The sequence below is a fragment of the Diaporthe amygdali genome, assembly GCF_026229845.1.
Source record: "Diaporthe amygdali strain CAA958 chromosome Unknown NODE_6_length_1560011_cov_65_102424, whole genome shotgun sequence".
Taxonomy (NCBI): domain Eukaryota; kingdom Fungi; phylum Ascomycota; class Sordariomycetes; order Diaporthales; family Diaporthaceae; genus Diaporthe; species Diaporthe amygdali.
In genome coordinates, this window is record NW_026517026.1 from 184,154 (window position 1) to 210,550 (window position 26,397).

General features: G+C 51.4%; 11 protein-coding genes across 11 annotated transcripts; 8 read left to right on the forward strand and 3 right to left on the reverse strand.

The window, feature by feature from the left end:
• Window positions 1-182: 182 nt before the first annotated feature.
• Window positions 183-2,308, forward strand: J7T55_000808 (sugar transporter STL1; the record flags this gene model as incomplete). Its single annotated transcript, XM_053140063.1, has 11 exons — window positions 183-362; window positions 424-438; window positions 489-518; window positions 569-658; window positions 709-1,014; window positions 1,196-1,241; window positions 1,458-1,504; window positions 1,563-1,745; window positions 1,805-1,948; window positions 2,062-2,168; window positions 2,248-2,308. The coding sequence occupies 11 exons, from the start codon at window positions 183-185 to the stop codon at window positions 2,306-2,308; spliced, it is 1,209 nt and encodes a 402-aa protein (XP_052996461.1).
• Window positions 2,309-2,945: 637 nt separating this feature from the next.
• J7T55_000809 (uncharacterized protein) lies at window positions 2,946-5,551 on the forward strand (the record flags this gene model as incomplete). Its single annotated transcript, XM_053140066.1, has 6 exons — window positions 2,946-3,157; window positions 3,214-3,801; window positions 3,852-4,051; window positions 4,105-4,237; window positions 4,287-4,514; window positions 4,777-5,551. The coding sequence occupies 6 exons, from the start codon at window positions 2,946-2,948 to the stop codon at window positions 5,549-5,551; spliced, it is 2,136 nt and encodes a 711-aa protein (XP_052996462.1).
• A 797-nt stretch (window positions 5,552-6,348) lies between these two features.
• On the forward strand, window positions 6,349-7,548 carry J7T55_000810 (uncharacterized protein; the record flags this gene model as incomplete). Its single annotated transcript, XM_053140067.1, has 5 exons — window positions 6,349-6,436; window positions 6,540-6,748; window positions 6,814-6,895; window positions 6,946-6,995; window positions 7,048-7,548. 5 exons carry the CDS (start codon window positions 6,349-6,351, stop codon window positions 7,546-7,548), a joined length of 930 nt encoding a protein of 309 aa, XP_052996463.1.
• Window positions 7,549-8,415: 867 nt separating this feature from the next.
• J7T55_000811 (uncharacterized protein) lies at window positions 8,416-8,754 on the forward strand (the record flags this gene model as incomplete). The annotated part of the gene is made up of 1 exon (XM_053140068.1): window positions 8,416-8,754. One exon carries the CDS (start codon window positions 8,416-8,418, stop codon window positions 8,752-8,754), a length of 339 nt encoding a protein of 112 aa, XP_052996464.1.
• A 1,585-nt stretch (window positions 8,755-10,339) lies between these two features.
• On the forward strand, window positions 10,340-10,913 carry J7T55_000812 (uncharacterized protein; the record flags this gene model as incomplete). Its single annotated transcript, XM_053140069.1, has 2 exons — window positions 10,340-10,583; window positions 10,651-10,913. The coding sequence occupies 2 exons, from the start codon at window positions 10,340-10,342 to the stop codon at window positions 10,911-10,913; spliced, it is 507 nt and encodes a 168-aa protein (XP_052996465.1).
• Window positions 10,914-11,320: 407 nt separating this feature from the next.
• J7T55_000813 (O-methyltransferase) lies at window positions 11,321-13,219 on the reverse strand (the record flags this gene model as incomplete). The annotated part of the gene is made up of 7 exons (XM_053140070.1): window positions 11,321-11,649; window positions 11,720-12,177; window positions 12,254-12,335; window positions 12,479-12,605; window positions 12,671-12,796; window positions 13,074-13,157; window positions 13,214-13,219. 7 exons carry the CDS (start codon window positions 13,217-13,219, stop codon window positions 11,321-11,323), a joined length of 1,212 nt encoding a protein of 403 aa, XP_052996466.1.
• Window positions 13,220-13,267: 48 nt separating this feature from the next.
• Window positions 13,268-15,034, forward strand: J7T55_000814 (uncharacterized protein; the record flags this gene model as incomplete). The annotated part of the gene is made up of 5 exons (XM_053140071.1): window positions 13,268-13,344; window positions 13,463-13,539; window positions 13,746-13,888; window positions 13,967-14,460; window positions 14,605-15,034. 5 exons carry the CDS (start codon window positions 13,268-13,270, stop codon window positions 15,032-15,034), a joined length of 1,221 nt encoding a protein of 406 aa, XP_052996467.1.
• Window positions 15,035-15,230: 196 nt separating this feature from the next.
• Window positions 15,231-17,158, reverse strand: J7T55_000815 (mfs transporter; the record flags this gene model as incomplete). The annotated part of the gene is made up of 4 exons (XM_053140072.1): window positions 15,231-15,854; window positions 15,935-16,323; window positions 16,410-16,690; window positions 16,833-17,158. 4 exons carry the CDS (start codon window positions 17,156-17,158, stop codon window positions 15,231-15,233), a joined length of 1,620 nt encoding a protein of 539 aa, XP_052996468.1.
• Window positions 17,159-18,712: 1,554 nt separating this feature from the next.
• Window positions 18,713-21,925, reverse strand: J7T55_000816 (uncharacterized protein; the record flags this gene model as incomplete). The annotated part of the gene is made up of 1 exon (XM_053140073.1): window positions 18,713-21,925. The coding sequence occupies one exon, from the start codon at window positions 21,923-21,925 to the stop codon at window positions 18,713-18,715; it is 3,213 nt and encodes a 1,070-aa protein (XP_052996469.1).
• A 957-nt stretch (window positions 21,926-22,882) lies between these two features.
• On the forward strand, window positions 22,883-23,536 carry J7T55_000817 (transcriptional coactivator p15 family protein; the record flags this gene model as incomplete). The annotated part of the gene is made up of 3 exons (XM_053140074.1): window positions 22,883-23,038; window positions 23,125-23,232; window positions 23,300-23,536. 3 exons carry the CDS (start codon window positions 22,883-22,885, stop codon window positions 23,534-23,536), a joined length of 501 nt encoding a protein of 166 aa, XP_052996470.1.
• A 1,233-nt stretch (window positions 23,537-24,769) lies between these two features.
• J7T55_000818 (galactanbeta-galactosidase) lies at window positions 24,770-26,269 on the forward strand (the record flags this gene model as incomplete). The annotated part of the gene is made up of 1 exon (XM_053140075.1): window positions 24,770-26,269. One exon carries the CDS (start codon window positions 24,770-24,772, stop codon window positions 26,267-26,269), a length of 1,500 nt encoding a protein of 499 aa, XP_052996471.1.
• Window positions 26,270-26,397: the final 128 nt, after the last annotated feature.

A 26,397-nucleotide genomic window follows, 5' to 3' on the forward strand; every position in this document is an offset into this window, starting at 1 on the left:
GAGGGATTGAAACTCATCACACACAGGCATTTGCTCTCTACGGTTACGATGCAGGAGTTCTCGGTGGTGTTCAAAACACCAAAGCATTCCTAGATGCAATTGGAGTGAGCCCAATGTTCTGGAAATTAAGGGCACCAATGACTGAAAAGCAATAGAATCCGCAACGGACATACGATATTCCAATGGTCGCCTCTTCGTATGTGTTGGCAGCTACAGTTGTATCAGCCCTGGTCTTCTTCGTAGGCATGCCACTGGGTCGACGAGGCTGCATTCTTATGGGTGACGGTCTCGTCATAATTGGGTCTGCCATTCAAGCTACTGCGTTTTCTATGCCCCATATCATTGTTGGAAGAGTTCTTTGTGTAAGTGGCCCAAAATACAAAAACTGCTATCATAGGTCGCTGTGAGTGCTAACATCTTTAGGGATTCGGCATCGGCGTAAGTTGAGTCCATGCGCGTGTTAGTCGTTTAACACTGACCACGTTCAGTTCATCTCCAGCACAGTTCCCACTTACATGGTAAATATTCGTGTGCCTTTCCTCGTTGTCTTTATGATAACATTTAGTAGGCCGAAATGGGAACCGAAGCATCTCAGAGAGGCCCAGAAGTCGCCAAACAATGTGCGTGGCTGATAACCGGCATAGCCGTGGCTTACTGGGTACGCCAATTCCATAACCACCAGCTGAGGAGCATACTGAATGTGAGCAGATTGATTTTGGTACGACAAGATCAAACAGTCAAGCATCGTGGAGATTTCCAATCGCATTCCAGTCCTTTTTTGCTTTTGTCTCGGGTATATGCCTACTATTTCTTCCCGATACTCCACGATGGTACTACGCCCGAAACAGGATCGAAGAAGGAGATGCCGTTTTAGCCCTCTTGAATGATCGCAATCTCGATGATCCACACGTGCAGGAACAGAAACGAGATATTCTTCGAAGCATTCAGGTTGAAGCTGAAGACGAGAACAAACTCAGCCTTATAAGCCTGGTGTGGGATAACACAGAACTGCAGGTCGGACGACGTATTAGAATATCATTCTTGATTTTATCAATTCAACAGATGATGGGTAGGCATGATATATATGTTCCTGTCACACCCCAACAGTGCTGATCACTACATAGGTATAAACATGCTGGTTTATTTCAGCACTCGCATATTTGCAAATATTGGATTGACTTCTTTCTTGTCGCAGCTCTTGGCTGCTGTGATGAACACTTTCTTTGCCATTGGGACATACTGTAAGTCACGCCAGGAATCAAGCCGGAAGCAAGGGCTAAAATTACCTTCAGTTACTCCAGGAACAATTGAGAAATTCGGTAGAAGGGCAATCTTGCTCTGGTCAGCTGTGGTAATTGGGATTTCAATGCTAATTTTTACGGTCATGATTGCGTTGCCAAACCCCACGCTGGCAACTCAGTGGACTGCTATCGCATTTATCATTATATACAATTTAGCATTTGGCTATGGGTGGGTTGGCTGTCCATGGCTGTACGGCCCTGAGGTAAATTCACACCTAATCAAAGGTTCTTCATTGATCATTTAGCTAACGTGTATCAAAGATTGCGCCGCTTCGATATCGCCATGTTGCTGGAGCCGCTGGTTCCTTGGGCGAGTGGCTTTTTTCCTTCATCACCGTCTTCGCTGGTGGAATCGGGGCTGAAGTAGCTGGGTGGAAGATCTGGATTTGGCAAATCATCTTTTGCATTATTGCAGTTTTATTCGTGTATTTCTACTGCCCTGAGGTAATGAGACCACTGAACCTCCTCAGAACTTACTCACAGACGCTGACTTTTTCATGCAGACCAAAGGCAAAACTTTGGAAGAGATTGATGAAATTTTCGCAAAGTCTGGTGCTTACCACGATGCCGGAGTTGACGAGAAAGCAATGGAAGGTAGTAATCAAGCAAGCGACATATCGCATGTCGAGCACTCGGGTGACTCTCAAGTACGAAAATTTTGACAGTGTTGAGGGAGGCCAAACCAGGCAAAGGAAAATAGGAAGTCGATTCTGTTACAAGTCACTTTGACACGGCGATTCATTCTTATTCATATCAGTAGAACTATCAGATTAATTCTCGATATCTATCATGGGATGGAATCATACACGATGGAGCACCACAGCAGTGGGGCCCCGGTTTACCACAGTCCCACCATGAAATTGACAGGTTAGTGACTATCTAACCACCCAAATGTAAGTCGACCCATAGCCAGCCCATCAAGTCGTCTAACAGACTAGTCCTTGAGGAGTACAATCCTGGTCCAGAAATTCGCCAAGTCAATACTTTTCGAGAACCTTAGAGAGTGAACATCGTCATCGACCGAAATCGGTCTAACGCGTGGGAGAACCCAGCACTCTTGCATGTACCCCAGATTCTCAGATCCACACCTGCAGATCCCCTAATCACCTTACCCACATGGACACATTGCCACGCTAATGTAGCCTTTCCCCGCAATGCAGAGGGATAATGCTTATCCACCACCCCTCCATTTCCGCTGCGGACATTATCACTGCCTCTAGATGCATGTGGATTCCAGCACACCGTCGGTCACATACCCGAACAAAATTACAACCCGGATCTTGTACCGCCATGCACAGCACATCTGCAGGTATGGATGGGAAGAAACATGTAACGACTGCTTGTACATATTGCCGCCGAAGGTAAGTTCAGTATCCTCTCGAGTTTGACGACCTCATCTACTGATGAAAACTTGCGTGACAGGAAAATTAAGGTTCGTCCAGTGACTTCTCCTCTAGCTATATTCGAGTGTTCTCCTGATTCAATCACTTACTGCGGAACTGCCAGTGTAACGGCGAGACACCTTGTTCCAACTGCCATCTGAGTAAACAGCCGTGCGTATACAACGCAGCTGACGACAAACGAAGGTACAGTTTCTGTACTGGAAGGTCGCAAAATTTATATATCCATTTTACCTAACGCAAGATGGCAGAATCCCGGGAAAGAACACCCATGCTCTACGTGCCCGACTTGAACAACTTGAGCAAACTTTACAAGCACACAATATTGAGCTTCCACCTCAGGCGCCTGCTGAACATGCACAAAATCGCGGTCAGGATCATGCGCGAAGGCATTCGGCACGAAGCATCTCATCCGGCCGCAGCAGTGAGACTTCGCCGCATGCAGATGATCCCATGGTACCTTCAGGTAGTTACAAACGATCTCAGGATTTGAGGAGAGCCTCTTCGACCAGGATCATGGACTCAGCTCCGCCTTTCGACATCTCAAATCAATGCACAGCAAGCAGCCATGTCCAAACCCAGGTTGCTGAGCCTATCGAGATACCTTCAGAGGGCCAAAGCAACCTACGAGACTTCGAAAAATATACAAATTTTGACGATGCCGTGCCCCTTGGCACGAACTCGTCACCTAGTCCTAGATTGACCAATTACGCGGGAAACATCCAGGCAGAGCACACTGATCCAGATAACATGACGAGCTCTCTTTCTGCGCGAATGGGCTCACTGCAAATCGCTGAGGATGGCCAACTTCGCTATTATGGGCCGACCTCGAATCTCCACCTTTATCACGCTGGTCTTCATTCCTTATCACGATCTACAATTCGACATGTTGCCACAGAGGGATCGCAGGTTTTGGCCCGAGCCGGTATAGATCAACCCGTCGCTTCGGATGTTGAACGCCACCTAGCGGATCTATACTTCTCATGGGAGGATCCAGCAATACATGTGGTGGACGAAGAAATACTTTTCCTGGAAAAGCAGAAATGGAAATCCGGACAAACAAACACACCTTATTACTCCGAGACGCTAAACAATGCCATGTAAGTACCCTGTTCAAATGATCACTTCGATGCTATTCTGAGACATCCAGCTGTGCAATTGGCGCCAGTCTTGCCAGCAGCAGGATGGAAAGTGGCCATTTTCCAAATCCCGAATTCTTTTCATCACGAGCGAAGGCCCTGCTTGATATCGAGATGGACAGTCCGAGCGTGGCAACTGTGCAGGCACTGGTTATAATGAGTGCCACTGAAGCAGCCTTCACTCGGGACGCTCGGGGTTGGCTGTATAGCGGTAAGTTGGTGACATCACGAACCGAAGCAGTGAGCAACTGATGGATCCTCCAGGCATGGCTGTACGGCTTAGTGCTGATCTCGGGTTGCATCTCGATGTGACAGAAGAGTACCGCAATGGGATGCTCAGTCAAAGGGACTTTGATGTTCGAAGGACCACCTTTTGGGGAGTTTTCATCCACGACAAGTAAGAATAACTCTACAGGATTTGCACCCCGGTGCTGACGGTGTAGCAGCATGTGGAGTATGTATGTGGGACGGCCATGGGGCATCAGCATACGCGATATCTCTGTGTCACGGCCCATGAAGGAACTTGACGATATCAGACGCAAAGTTTGGAAGGCATATCCTGCAATCAACAGCCAACCTCAAATTCCCGAAGGAGGCTTCCAGGATCCGTTGGAATCCTGTACAGACGCCAACATCAGTCTGTGCGAGTTCATGAGACGGATTAATAGGACCTTGTGAGTCTGCTCTATTCTATACTTGAGTCATTCATGTTTTAACATTAGCTAGGTACGCTGGACGCAAGGTAGGAGTGGACGACCTAGTCCAGTTCTTGCGTGAAATGCGCGAGGAGCTCGCATCCTGGAAAGTCGGTCTGCCTCGTCAATTGCAGATTGACCCATCAAATAAACAATCCTTATATATTCCGCATGTAATGCAACTACAGTAAGTACGACTCTACTTGGAGTGGATCATGCGAACTGACACTATGATTACTAGTATGCAATTTTACGCCGTGGTCATATTCTTATTGCGGCCCTACTTTTCTCGAGACCTTCTGCGTCTCACCCAGGCAATGCCGTCACAGGAAGACCGCCTAGCGGTGGCTTCTGTGCGTTCCGAGTGCATTTCAGCGGCACACAACATGGCCGAGGTCTTGAGATGCTATCGGGAGCAGTATTCACTCAAGTACACAAACGTCCAGATCGTACATCTCATCTTCACGGCGTCATTGGTCCACGTCTACAACGCATGCACATGCAGTCCTCAGGAGTCACAAGCAGCGACCGAAGATCTGCAGTTCTGCTGCCAATCACTCGGTGAGATTGGCGCCTACTATGGAAATGCCACCCGAGCTTTGGACGTCGTCATATTCGTGAAACGAGAGTGGCAGAAGCTCGCAGCCGTCCGCACCGCAGCAAGTAGCCAGAAGAGGGCAAGGATGTCAGGGCAAGGGCCGGGAGACCACGAAGAAGAGATTAGCTCGAGGCTGAACAAGAGAAGGGAGTCATTGTCGATTTTCGACCCTTCCGACCCACCCCGCTTCACCACTCCAACCACTTTCGAGACATTCAGGACACCAGCAGACAACAACCCATCATTAGGCAATTTCCGGAGAGAGGGCGGGGACATGTACGACGCTTGGCATTTCCTCAACTGGGCGGAGATAGACCCCGATCTGTTGAACGGGGTAGACCCGACTGCACAGGCGTTGAATAGTGCGATTCCTGGCATACTCGATGGAGAGGACAGTGGCTCATTCTCGATCACCTAATCAATCCCCTGGAAAAAGCCAGTCCCGGGCTGGCTGCCAACACTTGTCCACATGAGCCGCCATGTCCATCGCATGATCGAAATCTGCAAGTTGCGTTGCGGTAATCTGCAGTGACGTGGGGTAGAAACGGAAATCCAATTTCCGCCGCCACTGTCTGTGGCAAGCGAAGTGCAGCCCCCCCCCTGTCGTTTTGTCAATGTTGCTAGCAAATTTGCATTGTTTTTACAGCACAGCTCACTCTCAAATATTTTCGTACTAAGCAAAACTTGATTACTAATCAAATTTACAACTATCAGCTCAAATTGATCATTATTCATCAAAATCTTGTTGCGCATTATCATTAATCCTGTTTTATATATATCTTTAGAATGCTCTAAGAGTATAGAATCTAATCCAATTGACTGCATCTTGATTGAACGTATACGCAGCGTGTTATTAGAGGATATTTATGAGTTGCCGATATTGCTAGCAAATTTGTGTCGTTTTTGCGGCAACGGCTCAAGCGACAGGGGGGGGGCTGCACTTCGCTTGCCACAGACAGCAGCTGTCGCCCACCTCGAGCCGCTACGCTAATATGCGGGAACTGCGAGCCCCGCAAAATAGTCGCGTCCCTCTCACCAAGCCATATTGACAACCCTGAAGGTCCCTTTCTCCGGAAGGAGTTTCCGCTACCTTTGTCGCGTCGCGCATGTGTCATCGTTGCTATTGGATTATTGTTATTCGCTCCTAGTCAAGGCTCGAGCATTATACTCCATCTACGACCGCGGTTCAGAGATTCTCATCAATACCACATAGTCATGACTCACAATTTTCCTAAATTTGACGAACTTCCAACGGTGCCAAACACGCCTCAAGGATGCCTCTGGGGGTTCTATGACAAGAGTGGTGAGAAAGATGAGGTAGGATGTGAGCCTACACCCACGCAATCAATCCAAAGATATAGGTGTCAGCTAATGATATGCGGAAGCCATCAATCTATTGACTCCAGAGGTCGTCATGAATGCCAGTAGCGAGATTCGGATAGGCAGGCATCTCCAACTCGACTGGCCACTTCACTCTCTCAAGTTCCCAGGCTTCGCGCGTAGAGCTCTGCAACATCAAATCCTGGACAACCACGCCACGCTCAATGAACACGCATTTGACGATGAAGTATACTTCAATACTCAAGCTGGCTCGCAATGGGATAGTTTGAAACATGTGCGTGTCTGCTGATATTCAGACGATTTTCAAAAACTGTTTCATGCTGACTTGAAGATTGCTAGTATGCGTACCAGAAAGGCAAGGTTTTCTACAACGGGCTGACACTTGAGGATGCCAAGATCTCTGTCACCAATGGATTACACAGTAAGAGCAGCCAACTTTGCTGCCAAACAGTCTGCTGACAAGCGAATCAGACATTTGTGATCGTGGTGGCATTGTCGGCCGTGGAGTCCTTGTAGACATGGTAAGTTGGAGTAAATGGCAGCGAACCCCGTTTTATACTGATGAAATTGAAGGTAAGATACTGGGAAAAGACTGGTCAATGTTTGCCGGACCCATGGTCAACCTACGCTGTCAGCTACAAAGAATTGGATGCCGCTCTAGCAGATCAAGGGACGCAGACGAGACAAGGTGGCATTCTTCTCATCCGATCTGGTTACGTCAAAAGACACAACGAAGCTTCGGATGAAGAGAGAAAAGTAGGAACCCAAGGGAGTCAGTCCATAGGACTTGCGCCTAGCGAAGATACCGTTCGCTGGCTCTACAGCCGTCACTTCGCCGCCGTGGCTGGCGATACTGTCGGTTTTGAGGCTCTACCAAGGGATTTTGAGAACCCGTTCGCGCTTCATGAGTGGTTGCTGGTCTTTTGGGGTACGCCTATAGGCGAGCTCTGGAATTTGGAGGGTCTGAGTAAGACCTGCGAGGAGTTGAATCGGTGGACGTTCTTCCTCACCAGCGCGCCGCTCAATATTAGAGGAGGCGTCGGGAGTCCACCAGGGGCCATTGCCATCTTTTAAATCACAGTACATGAACGACGCACATTCAGCTGTGCCTGCATGAAGTCTTTCCTGTATTGTTGTTGATAATAGTGCGTCGTATATAGACTGTCCCGAGTGGTTACTCAATCACCCTCAAGGCATCATCACTAACGGAATTTTCCGTTGCAGTGGCTCCACTCCATCCCCATTCTCTGGACGACTGGAATTAGAATTTGCCAGCTCCGGTTCGCCCGGGCACATACACTAGCCGCGGACATCGACATTGACCTAAGGCAGCTAATAACTTAGAGGGTCGGCCATTGGTCCGGGTTGTAAGCATCGGTATCACCGTTTGACTGCCACACTTGTAAGCTGCGATTAGCGAGCACATGCCAACCGAACACCATGAGGATGAGCCAATGTCTCAAAAACAGGACATCGGCCATCGTTGACCGAGCGACACCGGTGGGTACCGCGATAAGCGCGTATCTAAGTTATGGACGTATTTCCAAATGCGGTCTAGTCAGACATGCTGCCGTGCGGCCAAGCAAATAGGTTGTCATTTGACATTCTGCAGTTGGTTCTTTGTTGCGTGAAAAAACGAGGGGAATGAAGAATCTGATTTGCTCACAATCTGGGTTCAGAAGGGGGGGCCCGTTGGGCCCCATACTTTACCCAAAATTATTTTCGGAGCAGGCGTTTGCGCGACCTAAAAAACGGCCACTTTCATTGTCGCATGTTCAAAACTTATTCCTGGGCACATTACCTCAAAGCCTTCTACTCCTCGAAATCAACACTCTCCCTTCCTCAAACGTTTCCGTGCTCCGCGAAGTCCCAACCGATCCTGTCAGCCTGTCAAGAGCAGCGCCAAGCGCCTATCGAGAAAGTCCGTCAAGTCTCACCACGATGGTCTACCGTGTCTACATGCTCGCCTCCAAGAAGGCAGACGTAACTCTGGAGGAATTCAAAAGTCACTGGGATAACGAGCACCTCAACCTGCTCAAAGAGATCGGTGGCGACGCCTACCCCAAAGTCCATGCGCACAGATATCCGGCCCAAGTGCTGGGCCCTGAGGGTGCTGGGTTCGACGGAATCGGGTATCTCGAGTTTGAGAAGAAGGAAGACTTTTTAAGATTGACAACGATTTTGGGAAAACCAGAAAATCAGGCAAGAGTGAATGAGGATGAGAAGAAGTTTTTGGACATGTCCAAATTTCAAATGTATGTGGTGGATGATGAGGTGTGATATAGCACATGATTATGTATGTCCAATCTTTTGGTTTTTGCAACAGTATGATGGGAATTTCAAGGATGAGGTTGGAAACTGTTGTGAGCCGGAAGCTGGGGCTCAAGTTTTCGCTGTGTTGCAAAGCTTGACGGTCAGTCTCAAGGTGGTATCTCATGCGCCGGCAGACGGCATTCATACTGCCGGCCCCCGAATACCATATTGCGTGTGCGCCGGAATTATGAAGCGGAAGTTATTCACTGACACAAAGGTTCCGATGAAAGTCAGGGATAGAAACATGTATAAATTTGCGGATCTACGTTGGCAAATTATCCCGTTCGATGAAAAAATCGACTGAAGGAGTACGATAATAGCATCGAAGTCAAAACTTGTTTGGCCGAAGTCACAGGCCAATGCAGAAACGCCCATTAGTGAATGAATAGCAACCAAGACTGGGATGTATCTTGCTCTTGATGATAGGTCGATCCCGTGCAGCAAATGCATTGAGCTTTTTGAAAAGAGACCAAGCTCTCGATCTCTTAAGCCGACTCCGAGTCCTTCAACACAGCACAAGCGTAACGCCGATCATGCCAAACCTGTAGCCACGTACAGGCTCTTCCACAGATAGCATGGCACGGCTCTCACCATGATCCTCCGATTCTACTGAACGAATCAGGAGTGAATCTGTTAAATCTGACAGGACAGGTCATCATTGCGGATTAGGATAAGCGGACCCACCATTGGCATCCGGCTACCTGAGGCTTTGAAAACATCATTTGATAGTGAGATGCAATCGGTGCATTGTGGATCCCGGTCACAACGCGTACTCTGCTCGAGTTCAAGGCCAACGTAGCATCGGAAAAATGCTGAGATGAAATTTTGAGACGAGTTTGAGACGCCAGGAGTGCATTCACTGATTGAAATCCAACGGACTACACCTCCGGGCCCCTCCGCAGCACGCCGCTTACTCGGCCGAACCTGTGCCACCAGATGATCTCACATCAGCCACCAGCTCCAGCCGTCTGACAAGAGGATCGCTGCAAATAGGTATCATCTGGTCTCCAAACGGTGAATCGAATTCGTTTCATTGAATGTGAGAGACGAGCTTCTCCACTGCCATTCTATTCATGGGATTTGCGTGAGGCCCAAGGGCCGCTGTGCTGTCCGGTCGAGAGACGGCCTGTGACCGTAAAACAGCTAGTCCCACCAGTTTGCCAAATGCCACCTGGCTCAACGTATTGACAAGCGCGTGGAAACAAAGAGAAGAGGTTTTGAAGGAGGTCTGACATGACGCGGAGGCCATGAAACAAAACCCATCGGTCGCGATCCTGACCATGGCCACCCAGATATGTTAGGCAGAGTGGTGGAGTATCGTCGTCGTGAACTCGAAGTCGATTTGAAATCCACAACAAGCAGGATCTGCCTATTATGTATTTAATGTTGGCACGATCATCTCGAGTCCCATCAGCCTCAGTACAATCCATTCCATTCCAATTCACTTCTTTTCTACTTTACAACAGCTCTTTGCCTGCCGGACAGTCAGACCAGCTCTCTTAAACAATCTTTACTTCAACCTTTGTTTCAATTTCATCATACAATCCATACAATGGCTTCAACACAAAAGGCAATCATCATCTCCGGCTTCGCCTGCATCGGAAAGTCGTCTCTTGGTGGACAGTCTGGCATCTACAAGGGGTACAAAGTGGTCGACCTCGACTCTTCCGGCTTCACCGCCGACCCTAAGACGAAGGTCAAGCGGACACCTGCCGAATTCGTGAAGTACTACATCGCCCAGATCCTTAAGCTGGCCACCCAGAAGATCATCCTCATGGTGTCTACTCACCAAGAAAGTATGTTTCAGCCAATATACCCCACTCTGCGTGTCATGAATTGCAACTAATACCAGGGTGTAAACAGTCCGGGATGAGATGTGCAAGAGGGGCCTCAAATACACGCTAGTGTATCCCAGCGCCGCATGCAAGGCCGCATGGCTCGGTCGCCTTGAGAAGAGGGCTGGAAAGGACGGTCTCTACAATATATTCAACAAGAACTGGGCTGTATTTGTGGGAGGGCTTGATACGGGATACGAGACCGAGAAGAAGAAGGGTGCCAAGAGGCAGGTATTGAACAAGGATCAGTATCTCGTCCATGTCATCGACAACGTTATGAAGAACGCTTAGGGGCCAGGAGGGTTGGATCCCGAGTAGGGCACGTTACACTATTTGTTACTGCAATTGAGATCATCGCTAGCGATGGTCCCCTAGCAGAGTTTGGCAGCTAGACTGCAAAATAGAGTGTTTGAAACACGAAGTCTTGGTTATGTTTTACTTCGTGACTACTTTACCGTTCTTTTGCCGTCTATTCTTCCACGACAGTAACGAATTATAGATATGATTGACTCTGGGAAGTCCCGCGCACAATTAAGTGGATGCCACATGTCCCACACGAGATAGAGGCGGGTGCAGTCAGACCGCTGGCAAAAGCGAACTCCACCGTGTCCAGACAATTGGTGCTCACAAGCTATCGAGTACCCAGAGGGAATTGGGGGACAGGATTAGACCATTTGATTCAATTATATACCAAGTGGTCACGTCTCTTTACGACCTTTCGGTACAACGACTTGAATGCTTTCCGCCGTGTCCTCCAGGTATGTCACTCTTTGAACAACCTCCAAGCCAGCTGCAGACAAAAGATCATCCCACTGCTTCCGAGTCCTCTCCATGGCAGCGAGGGTTGTCATCATGATATAGTCCATCTCGGTCGTACGCGGGTGTGCTCCCTTATCAGGAATGATGATGTCGTCGATAAGGATGAAAGAATTCGGGCCCATAGCTGCAATTACGTTCTTCAAGATGGTCAGACATTTCTCATCGGGATAGTCGTGGAGGACAGTCCGCAGATAATATGCACTTGCTCCTAAAAAATAAATAAGACAAGGTCAGTCTCAAGTTTCTACTCGAAAACTTGTCCCTCTTTCAGCCCATACCTTTAATCGGTTGCTGGCCCCAAAAGTCATGAGCCGTATTCTCCACGCCCTCGGTGGGGAGCGCATGCTGGATAACGACTGGGAGGTCCTGCAAGATCACCCGTCCTGGTATGTGGGACAACCTGCTTTTGAAGAGCGCACACTGGCTGCCAATACCACCACCCACGTCGACAAAAACGGGCGTCTTTGCATTTATGAAGGCGCCGTTGCCGTTGCTCTTTATGAGGTTCTCAAAATCGAGCGCATCCAGCCAGGTGTTTCGGCCGCGCAGTGCCGTCATCCACAGACCGAAGTCAGCGATGAGGTCGGGGCGGTGCTGGTGCGCCCACTCGAACGCGGGACGGTCCGTGTTGTTGGCGATCTGGAATGGCGTCTTGACGACGTTGTCTGGATTTTGGAAGCTGGTGTCTTTGAAGAACTCGGGAGCTTTGATGACGGCGGGGGCAATTATGTGATATCTGACGTGAATTTTAGTGACACCAGCCACCAATCATCACGCAAATTTCTAAGGAGCTCAAGCTTCGATGCACTTACGTCTGGTTCATCCCTGCGCGATAGCCATTGACGCTCAAAGTCTTGGTGAGCCTGTTGGCTTCAAATGTGTCTTCCGATACCTCTGATATCAGGCCATGTGAGGCCAAAAACCGGAGAATGCGAGCTGAGGATGAAGCCAAGTCAACCTTCTAAAATGTGGCTGTTTTCATTTCCAGTCTCGTAGTTTTGAGGACTGCGATACCGATTTTCAGGATAGAGACGCACCGGTGAAGACAATGTCGGCATTCGTGGGTTTGGCTAGCTCAGCAACTGTACATGGTTCGCTTTTCTCAGCCAGTGTGCTGAATATTTTCATGTATGTCGCGGTCTGGGCGCTGCTCAGAAGCATGGGCTTGAAAAGAAAATCAGTTAATTAGTTTCAAGGTCCATCTGTCTTATCAAACTTCTGCTTCTTACCGAGTATATCACCCTGTAGATCGTGTCCAAGGGAGCTTCCACCGCCAAGTTGACCTTCTGCGTTGCATTATACAAGCGCTGTTGAGTTTCAGCGTCCTGGGGAGGCGATGATGCCAATGACTCGAGCTGTTCAATTAGCTTGTTGATATCAACTGACGCCATCATTACTTCTCTCTTTTATGTTTGTCGGTAGAATGGAAATAAAGTTATCGTGCCAAGGAGAGGCTATTTGAAGTGGTAAGCGATGTTGATGTTGAATGTTCGAAAACATTTCCAAAGAGAGGTACATGAAGTTATGATTTCTAATATTGGACTCAGTTTCATGGGATAGTAACCTAGCCAACACTCTTCCAAATTCCTCCTGCCTCGGCAATGGTTGTCCTGCGATGAGTCCCGGACCCACAGTGAGGGTCAGGCCTTTGATGTTGGTCAGCCGCAGCGAGTCCGTATCCACAATCTCTGCGATGTTGTGAATACGCAGGACGCGCTTAAGCAATGAAAATTTAGCAACAGGATCCACTTCAATCCTGACTATCCACCAACAGACATAGCAAGATTGGATTGAATCTGATGTTGGTGCCTTGATCTCCAGACTGAATGCGACAGGTCGAATCCTTCGTTCTGTCGATCAACGAGAACATCCCGATCATCATTGTCCTAAATGTCTTGCGTTGGTGAGATGATGGTCCCACAAGACGAAACAATTGCCTATTTCGAGCAAGCAATCGTGGCACACTGTTAGCAAATGCGAGGTTTAGAGTTGGTACGTCAGACAATGGTCCACAATGGCAGTGTTGGTGGAAGGCGCAGCGTCGAGGAGCGAGCAGGATTCCTGTGCCTGAAGTATGGCCAGTTTGATGCTGAGGATTGTAATTGATGTCGTGCCTTTTCTAATATACATAATACAAGTGACTAGATATTCTTTCTTTGCTTTCAATATGCCTCAAATATCGCCAGCCATTTTCCTGCACTTTCGCATATTTTGGCGGATCAGGGCGCCATATTTGAAGACTATCGTTGTATATGACAAGGTTGTAGAAGACGACTCGAATAATGGCCTCATTTCGCGACGCAGGCCAGGAGGACAAAGGGCCTATGCTGCTGGCGCTTTGGTGGACTGAGGCGGGCCTGGCTACAGTCGTTGTCGGTCTGAGATTTTATACGCGTTATCTTATGCGAGGCATAGTCATTGAAGACTGGCTGATGCTCCTGGCACTTGTACGATGAGACATCCCGCCATTAACTGAAAAGCTCTCCTACTCTGGGAAATGTAGCTAACCAAATTTCATTCCGTAGTTATTATTCTATGCAGCTCTAGCTTGCTCCTCAGTCTTGGTCTACTACGGATTGGGCCGGCACGAGGAGACTCTGACTGCAGGCGAGATCCTCCAGGTCGCCAAGTGGAATTGGATACCGCAGCCTTTCAGCATCATGAACCTCGCTGTTGTAAAGCTGTCAATGTCGTTTCTGCTGCTACGGATACTAGGGCCTCAGGCCAGATGGTCCAAGTGGTTTCTCTACGTCAACATGGTCCTTTTCACTACCACAATGATCGTCGCCAGCATCATTACCTTTGTCCAATGCGATCCACCTCGGGCCCTGTGGGAGCCGGTTCCTGGCGCCAAGTGCTGGGACGCCTCCGTCCAGGCAGGTTACGCTACTTTTGGTGGCGTCTACAGTGCATTTATGGATTTCGCTCTGGCTTTGTTGCCACTTGGTATCCTTCGTGGACTGACCATGTCGCTTAAAAGGAAGATAGCGCTGGCTCTGTTGTTGGGAGCTGGGATTCTGTAAGTTAAGCCATGACTTTACACGACTTAAGCACTCCTCGCACGAAATTGAAGCCATTTATCCATTTATCTTGAACGCCATCTCTTCCGAAGTTGGTTTGGCACAAACGTGAACCGGAACTAATTGAGCTCTTCATTTACTAGGTCTGGAGTGTTTGGCATCGTCAAGACTACATTATCTAACACCCTGGCCATTCGAACCGACATCAGTTGGGAAATAGTCCCGCTGTACGGCTGGGCGGGTGCCGAGGTGTTTATCAACATCGTGTGCGGGAGCGTGCCGATCTTAAAGCCTCTCTACGACAGGCTCGTCCATAAGAAGCCACTGCGCACAAGCAGAGCCCAGTACGAACACTACGACACAGAACACTCTGAGAAATCGAAATCAGAGTCCAAGGGTAACACCTTTTACGGGCGGCACAATGACCTTCGTGACATCTCAGCCGTTGAGCTCAACCATCCAGGCAGTGGTCTATCTCATGACGTGGAGCGGTTCGTGCCGCGTGAAGACTATACTACCACCGTGCAATTTAATGATGGACATATAGATGACAGGGTTGGCACGGCATTGTAGCAGTACCCCCGGCTGTGAGGGGTTAAGTATTTTATCACGGGAGGGAAACCATATCAACAGTCGTTCAAATGTAAGCTTTTGGCATGCTCTATATCTGTGTTCTTCAGTCTATGTACCTTCGTATTCTCTAGATCCCTTCTAGCCACTCCGTCTATCAGACTGGCAAGAGAGCCGTAGAACTTTCACCTCGCACCGCTCAGATCTTGAATCTAAACCCATGTGCCGCCGCCGCACCCGGCGCGGCATTGATAGCACCAGGAACATACTCCCCCCTCTCAAGCTTCTTGTTCAACCGCACAAGCATGACCCTCAGCACCGTAGCCGCACAAATAGCAATGAAAGAAGTAGCGCTGTTCACAATGAAAGCAACGGTGTACGCCGGTCCCGCACTGTTGGGGTACATATAGCTGGCATAGATACTACTCGAGTTCGACACAGCATTGATGAAAGCCAGGGCAGCAGCACGCTTTGCCGGCGGGCGGGGGATGGTGTTGCTGATCCAGGCCAGGGCTACGACGTAGCCCGAGTAGACGGAGGGCACCATGAGGCACATGCTGACGTAGCGGGGCGCGAGGGACGAGGTGGTGGCCGCGAGCACGAAGGAGGCGACGGCGGCGAGCAGCGGGACGGTGATGTGCAGGTAGCGCTCGCCTGTGCGGTCGGCGTGCAGGGCGTTGCAGTAGGTTGCGATGACGGCTATGACGTAGGGCGGCGCCGTGAGCAGGAGTGAGTAGACGTTTGAGTAGCCCAGTGTCTTGACGACGGTGGGGAAGAAGTTTGTGACCGAGCCGGAGGAGACTATGCAGAACAGGAGGATCATCTAGACCACGGTTTGTCTCGTGTCAGTGCAAGAACCATGTCGGTGACGGGAACCCGCGGGAATATTGGTGGGAGACATACCAGCACATAGGTCTTGACATCCAAAAACGCCAGCTTGGCTCCCTGCCAGAAACTCTGGTGCTCGCTGTCGACCCAGTCGTCCTCGCCGATGTCCTCCTCCAGCCTCCAGACAGCCAGCTGCCTCTCCTCCTCAGACAGCCACATCGTCGTCCGGGGGAAATTGGGAAGCACAAAGAAGGCGCCAAAGGCCACCACAACGGTGACCACGCCCTCGATTATGAAAAGCCACTTCCAAGCCCGCAAACCTCCGGCGCCATCCATGTTCCCTGTGATACCTGCCGATATCAAACCAGAGAAAGCGCCCGAGATGAGAGCCCCACTGTAGAGGACGGATGTTCTGAATCCGAGCTCCTTTCGGGTGTACCAGCAGGAAAGATAGTAAAGGCATCCTAACCACAGCATCAGCATGAACCGCAGTCGAAAAATAGATGGGTTTACAGAGTCCGACCCAAGAAAACAGCCGGGCAATACATACCAGGAAAATAAGCAGCCTCCACGAAACCCAAAAAGAATCGCACAGCGAGGAGCCCGGCGGCATTGTAGCACGACGCGGTGGCGGCAGAGATTATGCCCCACACGATCATGCACGCGGGCAGGTACAATGCCGGCTTCCCCAGCTTGTTGAGGAACAGATTAGAGGGGATCTGCATCAGCAGGTAACCCACAAAGAGAATAGACACAGCTGTCTCATACTCGGTGGACGACAGGCCGAGGTCCTCCTCCAGGCCAGCGAGCTTCGCAGCCGCGATATTGTTCCTGGTGCGCACCTTGTCAGCGGATGTGGGTCCACCTTCACAACACCCCGCGGGGAAAAAAGATGGGACCGAGTGGAATCCGGGGTGGCGGGTGGAGCTCGCTCTCTGAGCGGGACAGAACAACAAACTGGCCAAAGACTCACCTGTCGATGTAATTGAGGATGTACATGAGGATGATGGCGGGCATGAGGCGCAGGTCGATCTTCCTCTTGAGCTTCGTCTCCAGCTCCAGGCGCTCCTCCATCGACATGTTCAGCAGGAACTCTGGCGGCTGCAGGCCGCGGCGCACGCCGCTGCTGGCGCCTGTCTGCTCGGGCGGGACGTGCGATGCGTGCGCCGTGAAGGTCTTGTTGTCGTCGTCGCCGTCGCGCAGCTTGGGGCTGCCGCTGCCGCTGCCGCTGCCGCTGCTGACATGCTGCTCATTTCTGAGCTCTTCGACCTCGGCGATCGAGCCGCCTTTGTCGGACATGGTGGGCGCAGGAAGTGACTGAACGTGTGTCGCTTCTGTTCAAAACAGGATGTTGAACACCGGAGGCAAGGTTTCGAAGTGGCAGACAGACGAAGTGAAAAGAACAAGATGAAGATAAAAAAAGGGAGAGAGAAAACAAAAAACTTCCTCGATCCAAGAATATGACAGCAGGACACACCGCGTCGACATGCGTATTTATCGCGGCAGGTCACAATCCACTCGCCGATTAAGGCCAGCTTCAGGTAGCAGTGGCACACAACCCCCTAGTCAGTTCCCCGCAGAAGGTTCAGGGTCGGTCTGCCGGTACAGGACATGCCACCCGACAAAGTTGCGGGAACGGATAGCGGGACCCTTAGCAGGCCACGGCTAAGCTTCCCGTCCCTGAAGCCATCGAATCGTGTGTGTGTGTGTGTGTGCCTGGGGTCGGTAGATAAACACCGAGATCTGTGGGTCGATCTACTGTCTGTAGTCGTCAACGACATGCTCGGTAGAACAAGGTGGCTGCTACTCTCCGCCACCCATCTTTCATCTTTGAGGAAGGTTCTCAACTTCACAACATCTACTTGTCGTCTTCCAAGGAGGACCCAAAGCGCACCAGAGAAACAGAGGCAGTGCGAACGTCTCTATAACCTGTCACAAACAACGCAACCCTTTACCCGGGCCAACCGGCCTTCCTTCCGGATAAGCTCCCATTGCTTTCTGTAAAGGCCCGATAGAGACGAGCGAACAAGACGCCCGAGTCAAGTTACACAACCTGCAGCAAAAACGTGTGCCGTTACCTCGTCGTACAGAGTAGTACCAGGTGATTGCCTCAGAACCAAGCACGCCAAAGCTTGTTCCTGGCGTGCCGAAGTCCCACCGCCCGCCCGCGCGCATGGCGGGCACGGCACGCGGCACGCACATGCCTCTTAAGTCCGACTGTGCCTGCGATATTACCTGACCATCCTTGCTGGCATGGGCGATCCGGCTCGGCAGAAGCTTGTGTCTAGCCGTCTGTGCTCGTCAGACATGCGGGTGCCCGACTTGGCCTCTCCATGGCAGGGGTCCTATGGCATTCCACACAAGCAAAAACCAAACACCATGCGCTGGCAGCTGTCATATCACGTCAAGAGTAATGGGAGTTGCACACAGATCATACCAACATTCCTCTATTATCAAGGTCCAATAACTATACACTGTACATCCCCGCCTCAAAAATTGAAATGCTCCATAGCCACTCGGGTATGACCAGCCATTCAATATGCTCGATGATCGATCCCAGATCTCCAGCCCGCCGAGATATCCGTGAATGGGGTTGATTAGTGTGCACTGTGTTATGTATTCCATGGATGGCACTCATCATCATACATGGCGTGAGCCCTTGGCCCTGGCTGTCGTTGCCACCGATAAGTCTACTCAAAGGTGCTCCGGGTAAAATGTGCGACTTTTCGTCGCGTGCCTGCTGTCTTGCATTTCATATTGCCCACTCCAGGGGGGCTTGGCGTCGTTTTCATCCCATCGTACATGCTGTATTTCGTTCGTCGCGCACAAAGAGCTACGACGCCTCTAGTTCGATTAATGCGTAATGACCCGCATGCCTTGGAGCATGATTCCAAACATGAGTCCTCTTGCCACCTCTTCGATCTGCAGGCAGTCGAATATGCGGCCCAGGGCTTCGTTGGTGGCATTCTGCCCCATAACGCCAGACAGGGCAGCAGGAACTCCACTTTGAATGAGGAGGCGGCGGGCTTTTTCTCGGAGCTTATCCTTCTCCTCCTGGCTTGACTCCGGCGGCCAAGCCTTCAGCTCTTCCTCTGTCGGTAGCGTGTTCTCTCGCATCTTGCGCAAATGGGCGGCAATGCCTTCATCAGACGAATTTGCCTCGATCACTGAATCCTGAATCATCTTTTGGATAGACACTAGTGACGGGTTGCCCGGACGCAGCAGGAACGACTTCGCCGCAGCAAGCAGCGTGCGGCGGAAGTTCCAGGCTGAGGAGAGGGAGTAGAGCTCGTTGATGATGGCGAATACAAGCTCAACAGCAACTCTCGTCTCTTGCTCGGTGATTTTCGAGTGTTGCCTCGTCGGCCTAGGTTGCCTAGATCCCCCATTCGGTGTCCTTTTGCCCTGCGAAGTCAAATCCAGAATGTTCTCCTGAGACCGAGATACCTGGGGACTGACGGGTGAGCCCCAGTCATCAGGCATCGCATCGGGAGGCGGAGGAAGTCGAAGCGCATCGAGACTAAGTGTTGAGGGAGATTTGAGAGGTGAGCGAAGTGGCGCGATACTGGACGCCCGGCTGTTAGCCTTGCTGCTCAACGCGCTTGGTGAAGCCCTGTCCCAACGGTCTGATCGAGCTAGCTGTGGGTTCTCGCTGTCCGGTTCGCCCTGTGACTGATAGCTTGGGCGACGTTCCATGGGAGGCATCTTCCCAGGCTGTGTGGCTATGATAGAAGATCGTTGACTGTCCAAGCTGTCTCTTGGTTTCCGCGGGCCGTTCAGCGTATTGATCGCAAGGGAACTGTCGACTCGAGGCGGCGTGGAAACAGAGAGCCGATTAGAGTTGCCGTTGGCTGCAGTCTCGGGTAAGGATTGGGTCGTTGGCTTTCTCGACAATCCGAAATTCCCAAAGACCCCAGTCACGCCACCTGCGATCACCTTCCCACCCTCAGCTACTCCTTTTGGCGCGCTTGCCAAGGCACCAAACACATTCTTGCCAAAGCTCTCGACCGCCTGGAAGCCGGACTTCGATTCCGTCCGGGTGTGGCCCTGGTCCTTGTCCAGGAATCTCTTCATTCCTTCACTCTCTGCGAGGGCCTTATACCAGCACGCGTCGCGAAGGTAGCGCTCCAGCTCACCACGAAGGGATTCACGCGTATGAACCTTGAACTGTGGTAGCTCTTTGTGTTGCTCCGTGAATGCGGTGATGCCTGAGATTGTCGCTATCCTGCGAAGAACCTCGTGTAGCTTTTCGAAATCGAAGTATTGTCGAACAATCATCCATCCAGAGTAGTGCGATGATGACGGTTCTATTTGAATCAGGTAGTCCCACGTAGGCTTTGTCTTAATTCGATTCTTGTCAACTGTTCCGTCATCGTATATAGTTATCTTGGCGTTGTGCAGGGTGAGCGGCGTGACTGTCTTCGGGTCTGCATCGCTCTGGTCGCTGTCATCCTGGCTCGGGGGAACAATCTGGTCGAAGCTAGTGAATGACTGCTGGTGGCCATGTTGCGTAGCCCCTTTCGGGCTGCGGGAGTCTATGCTTTGAGGTGTCGGCGGAAGCTCTTTGCTGGGTCGTCCTTCACTCGAATTTGATGTGGCCTTGTCTGAGGAAGCAAGACCCGAAACACTTGCAGCTGGTGTGTCTGTGTTGTCTGGAGCAGGCTTCGGGACAACTGCAGGCTTTGACTGAATGTCAAGTTCGTCAGCGTTCCTCTGAAGGGCATCCGCCAATCGCTGAGAGACCTCCGCTTTAGAAGCCTGCGATTCCTTGCCCTCCTGAAATGCCCGGAAGTCCTTGGACCTGCGCGCATCCTCGTCGAGAAGCATCTGGTTCATCCGTTTCATCTCTTCCAATACCTCCATCTCTTCATCCGCCTTGCTGAGCTTCTTTTTGTGGGCCTGGGCGGGTTCCCTGCGGCGTGCCTTCTCTAGTTCGAGCGAGTTGCGATTCCCCTTGGTCAGGCCGATGTTTCCGACATTGCCATCCATGTCGGCGAACACGGCATTGTTCGCCTCCGGGCCTGTCTGCATTCCGACGTCGATAGCTTGGCTGAAATCAGGCTCCCCGGCTTCGAGAAGGTAGACTATCCAGCCGTTTATCCACTCAGCCTTGGAGCATGTCTGGAGGGACATTTCCAGGATAACGCTGGCGAGAATCTCGCGCAGGAATGTCTTCGCCGGGTCGCAATCATGTGTTGGTCTGTCGAGGAACCCCAGCAGGTCATCAGCCACAGACTTGAACTTAGAAGCCTGGTGTCTTTGACTCAACAGGTGCGACAGATTTGAGTCGGGGTTTGAAGCGAGGTAGTTGTAGACGGCATCGGCAGCGGTCATGGTAGAGTCTGGAGGTAGATCGGCGAAGGCTTGTGATAGCTCGGAGAAGAAGACGATGACGATCGACGAAGTGTTTGTCAGGAAATCGAGGAAGCTGTCGGCTGGTCTCTTCTTGCCCAAACAATTCCCAATAGAAACGAGGAACGAGGTCAAGACTCTGCGGCAAGACAGAGGGAACGACCTGTCAGACGGAACGATCGGATCATACCACCATTTCACATAATCCCTGATCACAGCATCAACAAGGCCATTGAGGGCTTCTTGGGTCTCAGGCTGGAAGTCTGCAAAGCTTTGGGCAAGGAATATGGCCTCATCGTCTTCCGTCGCCTTTCGGTCTGCGTCCACATCCCTCAGAGCATTTTTCTCGCCCAGCAATCTTGTGACGATGTCTACGCCATTCTCTCCACGAACCGCTCTCGCATAATCGGGGTTCGAGGCTTCCCAGTGTACATACAGCGCAACGCCCCCAAAGGCACCGATCAAGAGCAGGCCGATCTGGCCGAGGACAAAGTAGGTGACGGCAGCAAGGCCGACGGCGATGCCGGATAAGGTGCCCGGCGTGGCAGTGGAGAGGAACTGAAAGATGCGAGTCGTGACATCGTCGTCGGGCTTCGCGGCCTGTGGATTTTTGGGGACGGGAAGCGAGGATTTCGTCTGCGAATCGATCGAGACGGGCGCGCCGTTGATGGCGGTCCTCGGAGAATTTGGGTCTATCTTATCGTCGGCGGCCATGTTGTCGGCAGTTGAGCGAGATGGTGCATCACCGGCAGTCATGACAGGAAGCTTGTCCTCATTGCAGGGATAGTGGTGGACCTGTCGACTGCCTCAAGTGGTCCGGAGCATTTCTCGTCGGTGAGGATCCGACAGGAATGTGGAGGGCGCGTGCGGGTGGAAAGAGACGAGAGTGAAAGGCCGGTGGTCAGCAAAGGGAGGGCCACGTGTCAGTGTGGGTTGTCAATGGATTTAACAGCTCAGATTCAGATCCAGATTGGAACAGCGAAAAGACGAAGCAAACCAGGTACGGCCCAAAGAGAGAAAGACGATGCGCAGCCGGTCAGGGACTGTTTCGCAGATTCGTGAATAAGTCAATCAGGACGAACCCCTGGCTGGAGTCGAGGTTTCGAGGGCGGACAGCCGATTGTCCAAAAACGTCTGTGCTATTTCGGGAGTTGCATCCCCAATTTTCTTTCCACTGTTGCCAAGATTGCCTCCAAGATGCAGTAATTGGGGCCCCACTTCTGCGACTCCCTTCTGCCTCCTTGCTGCCTCCTTGCTGCCTCCTTGCTGCCTCCTTGCTGCCTCGGCTTGCCTCAGTCCTAACCCTGACACGCACCCCAGGTATGTAGACTAGGTGCTGCTGATAAGGATAAGGCGGGCAGGTGCATGTGCAGCTCTTGGACGCGCTCTCTCCGACGCGTCTCCCCCAATTCGAGCTCTATGTGTGTGCGACTGCAAACAGAAGGCAGCTTCCCGCTTCGTTTGACAGGGTGAAGGGAGCGTTTGTCATGCACGTGTGTAGCCTCTGAGCCGTTCAAAAACATACTGCACGTTAGAAGCTTACTCAACCTCTTTCATCTGCTCATTCAGTTTCGATCTTTTCATCCCTGGGACGCACCTCAACTCTATCCATCACATCCTTCCTTGACAGTCAAAACACTGACGTCATCACATCTCTGCACCACCAGCAAAATGGGCAAGCGCAGCTCTAGCTTCGTTGTGAGCGACAACTCCAGCGGTGATGAGCGGCCCGCAAAGGCGTCCAAGAAGGTCAAGAAGGAGGTCAAGAAGGGGTCTAGCTCAAAAAATGGAACAAACGTCGACGACGAGGGCAATGCCTTTTGGGAGGTTGGTTCGCTTTCTGTCAATCGCTCCGACGCTCACCCGAGCTTACTCGTGTATCCGTACAAGACACTGACGAGACCTTCATGAAGCTGTCGGGGAAAAGGCGCATTGTTGTTCAGGAGTTCAAGGGAAACTGGTTCGTCAACCTCAGGGAATATTATGAGGACAAATCCGGTGAGATGAGGCCCGGGAAGAAGGTAGGCGAGAACAGTCCAAGGTACCTAGGATTTAGACGGCGAGTCATGTACGCTGACAGACATGCAGGGCATCATGCTCTCAGTTGAGCAGTATCAGACTCTCGTCGGCAACGTCCCAGCAATCACCAAAGAGCTGCGCAAACATGGTGTCAAGATCGCAGGCGGCGATGCTGCCGAGGACGACGCCGAGGTGGACGCTGAGGAGGAGTTGGACGAGAAGCCCGTCAAATCCAAGAAGAAGGATTCTAAGGCCAAGAAGGCCAACATCGAGGCCACCAGCGACGAGGACGAGGACTCAGACTGAGAGTTCCATCATGTGGCCAACCACTTCGGGAACATTAATGAGAATTGGCTTAATGAATAGGTTTCACGGACGGTGTTCATCAGGGAAGACTTTTCTCCCATAAATCGAAAAGATTGTACTGGCAACGGCGTCCGTCATAGGCTCGGATGGTTGTGGAATGCAAGAGATAAAAAGAAAGAGGCACTCTTCCTCTCGTCTCTTGCTCGTACTTTGTGGCATGGTCGAATTGATGTCTCGGGACAGTTCTCTTCTCACCTAGGGGGTCAGGTTCACTCTCAAATTGAATGATACACTTGACGTCACAATTTACCAGCGGATGATCGGCGATGGGATACCAGGTGTCGTCACTGGTTCTATCAAGACCAGATGAATTAGTCAAGCAAATGATAGCTTTCATCGAGACCATGTAGAGAGGGGTTTGTGACAATTTCTCGAAAGTCATATATTACTTTGTAAAGTTGTTCATCTTACCGTCCCGTAACTTGAAACGGCTATAAAGATGTGTTCCACACGTTGATTAGAAACTTCATTCACAGATTAGTCGTCTTGTTGGTCGGTTCAGTATTTTATTAGAATACTGCTCTGGCGCTTTGTCAACGTTCGTGGCATGGCGCATTCTTTATCGCAAAGTTGTGTCAGACGAAGGCAGTTCCGCAGTGAAACGGAAGCTTTCAGCTCACTGTTTTATTGTTTGGGCTTCATTACGAAATTCATGTAGTGATACAGACAAGATCGAAGCTATTTTACCGAAATTCCCGGCTGGAATACCTAGTAGTCTGCTGCTGTCTGTTCAGGAGGCCGTGGTGGTAAGTATACTACCCAGCTGCCCAGGTGAGGAGGACTCGCCGAATGTTGACTGTTCTAAGCGCGTAGTGTTATCTTGGCGCGGCAGCAAACCTCCGATCTCCCAAGCCGCAAACAAGAAACGGCCAGAATCCTTCTCCATAGAAGGACGTAGGCCCCTGCTCGCGGACATAAAATGATAGTCATTTCATCATGCTAAGAATTGCCCAGACTACCAAAATGACTTGTCCGGGTGAATTCATGGCGTGCTGCGGGGAGTGGATTTCTCTCGGTGTAAAGCCCGCCGTATCATCGCGACGGCGGGTCTTGGCATATCACCAGGGTCCCCTTTATGTATAAATGAGCCGATGGCCCAAGCTGGGAGGCAACGGACGCCTTCCGTGATCCGAGAAGGCAGCGCCTGAGTTCTTCCAGACAACCCGACTCGCGATGTTGCCTCTCCGCCTCCTGTGCATCACCGCGGCGTGGACCGCCACCTCGACGGCACGCTATATTGTGCCAGGTGGGCGATGGCGTGACACAGATGGCAACCTCGTCAACGCACACGCAGGCAATGTGGTGCTCGATCCGGCGAGCGGCGACTTCTTCTGGTTCGGCGAGTACAAGACTGAGGGCCAGACAGAGGGCGGCGGCGTTTCCGTCTACAGCTCCAGTGACCTGGCGACGTGGACTTCCCACGGGCTCGCGCTCGCGCCCATCGAGGGTGACCCGCTGCTCGGGCTGGACAAGATCATACAGCGGCCCAAGGTGGTCTACAGTGAGGTCACAAGCAAGTATCATATGTGGTGGCACGCCGACAACTCCACATATGGTCTTCTACTGCAAGGCTTGGCAACATCCGACAACATCACCGGGCCTTACGAGTTTGTCTCGGCTACCAAGCCTCTCGGTAACTGGTCCCAGGACTTTGGGCTATTTACCGATTATAAAGACGGAAGATCGTACGCGCTATACTCGAACGGTGATACCGTCGAGGGGAGGGACGACTACATCACCTCCTACAACGATGCAGTCACCGAGCTGGATGAGGTAGTCTACCGATTCAACAAGTTCGATCTTGAAGCACCCGGCATAGTGCAGACAGATAACAGTTACTACATCCTCATGAGCCACAAAACAGGTTACCGACCAAATGATGTCGTGGCCTTCCGTGCTGATAGCCTCCCTGGACCTTGGAGCCAGCCCTTCACCGTCGCTCCACTCGACACGCGCACCTACAACAGCCAAAGCGGCTTCATCCTGCGCATCAACGGCACAAAGCAGGTCACACATCTGTATCTCGGCGACCAGTGGGACAGCAACTCGCTGTGGGAGAGCCGCTACATCTGGCTGCCGATAGACATCGACGACGAAAAGAAGTCCCTCGAGCTCGTCTGGAACGACGTGTACGACCTAGACGTCAAAACCGGCGAGTGGAGCCCTGTAGAAGGCACATCATATTATGCGCACGACGCCGCGGTCGCTGGAGACGCGTTCCTGCAGGAGGCCAACTTCGCGGCTGGTGGACTCATCGCCACCGGTATCTACGGCAACGACAGCACCGTCACTTTCTCCGGCATCGAGGGCACCGGCGAGCCGCAGTGGGTATCTTTCCACTACCAGAACACGGATGACATGGGCTTTGGTAACCAGCCTGGTGGTACCCCCGACCGCATCGGTGGGAAGTGGCAGCTGCGGCGCATCAGCAGCGTGGTGGTGAATGGAGACACGGAGAACGTCGAGACACTGTTCCAGAGGGACACGAACAAGGGAATTATCCTGTCGACGCCACTGCTCCTGACCCTGGAGAAGGGCAACAACAACACCATCACTGTCGGCGGTCTGTCGAACGGGTTCGATTACAAGGGGGCTGATCTGGAGCGTGTTGTGGTGTACCCGACTGAGAAGACTAGCAACTTGACAGTCAGTGCTACGCGCCGAAGCTTCTAGGGCCACTTGTTTCCATGTATATATTCTTCGTAGCGCATATGTGTGCTCGTGATGTGGGTTGTAGATATTCCAATTGTTCAATGTATTGTCTTCTCTGCCTTTCCTAGATCGTCTAGATGAATTTTGTA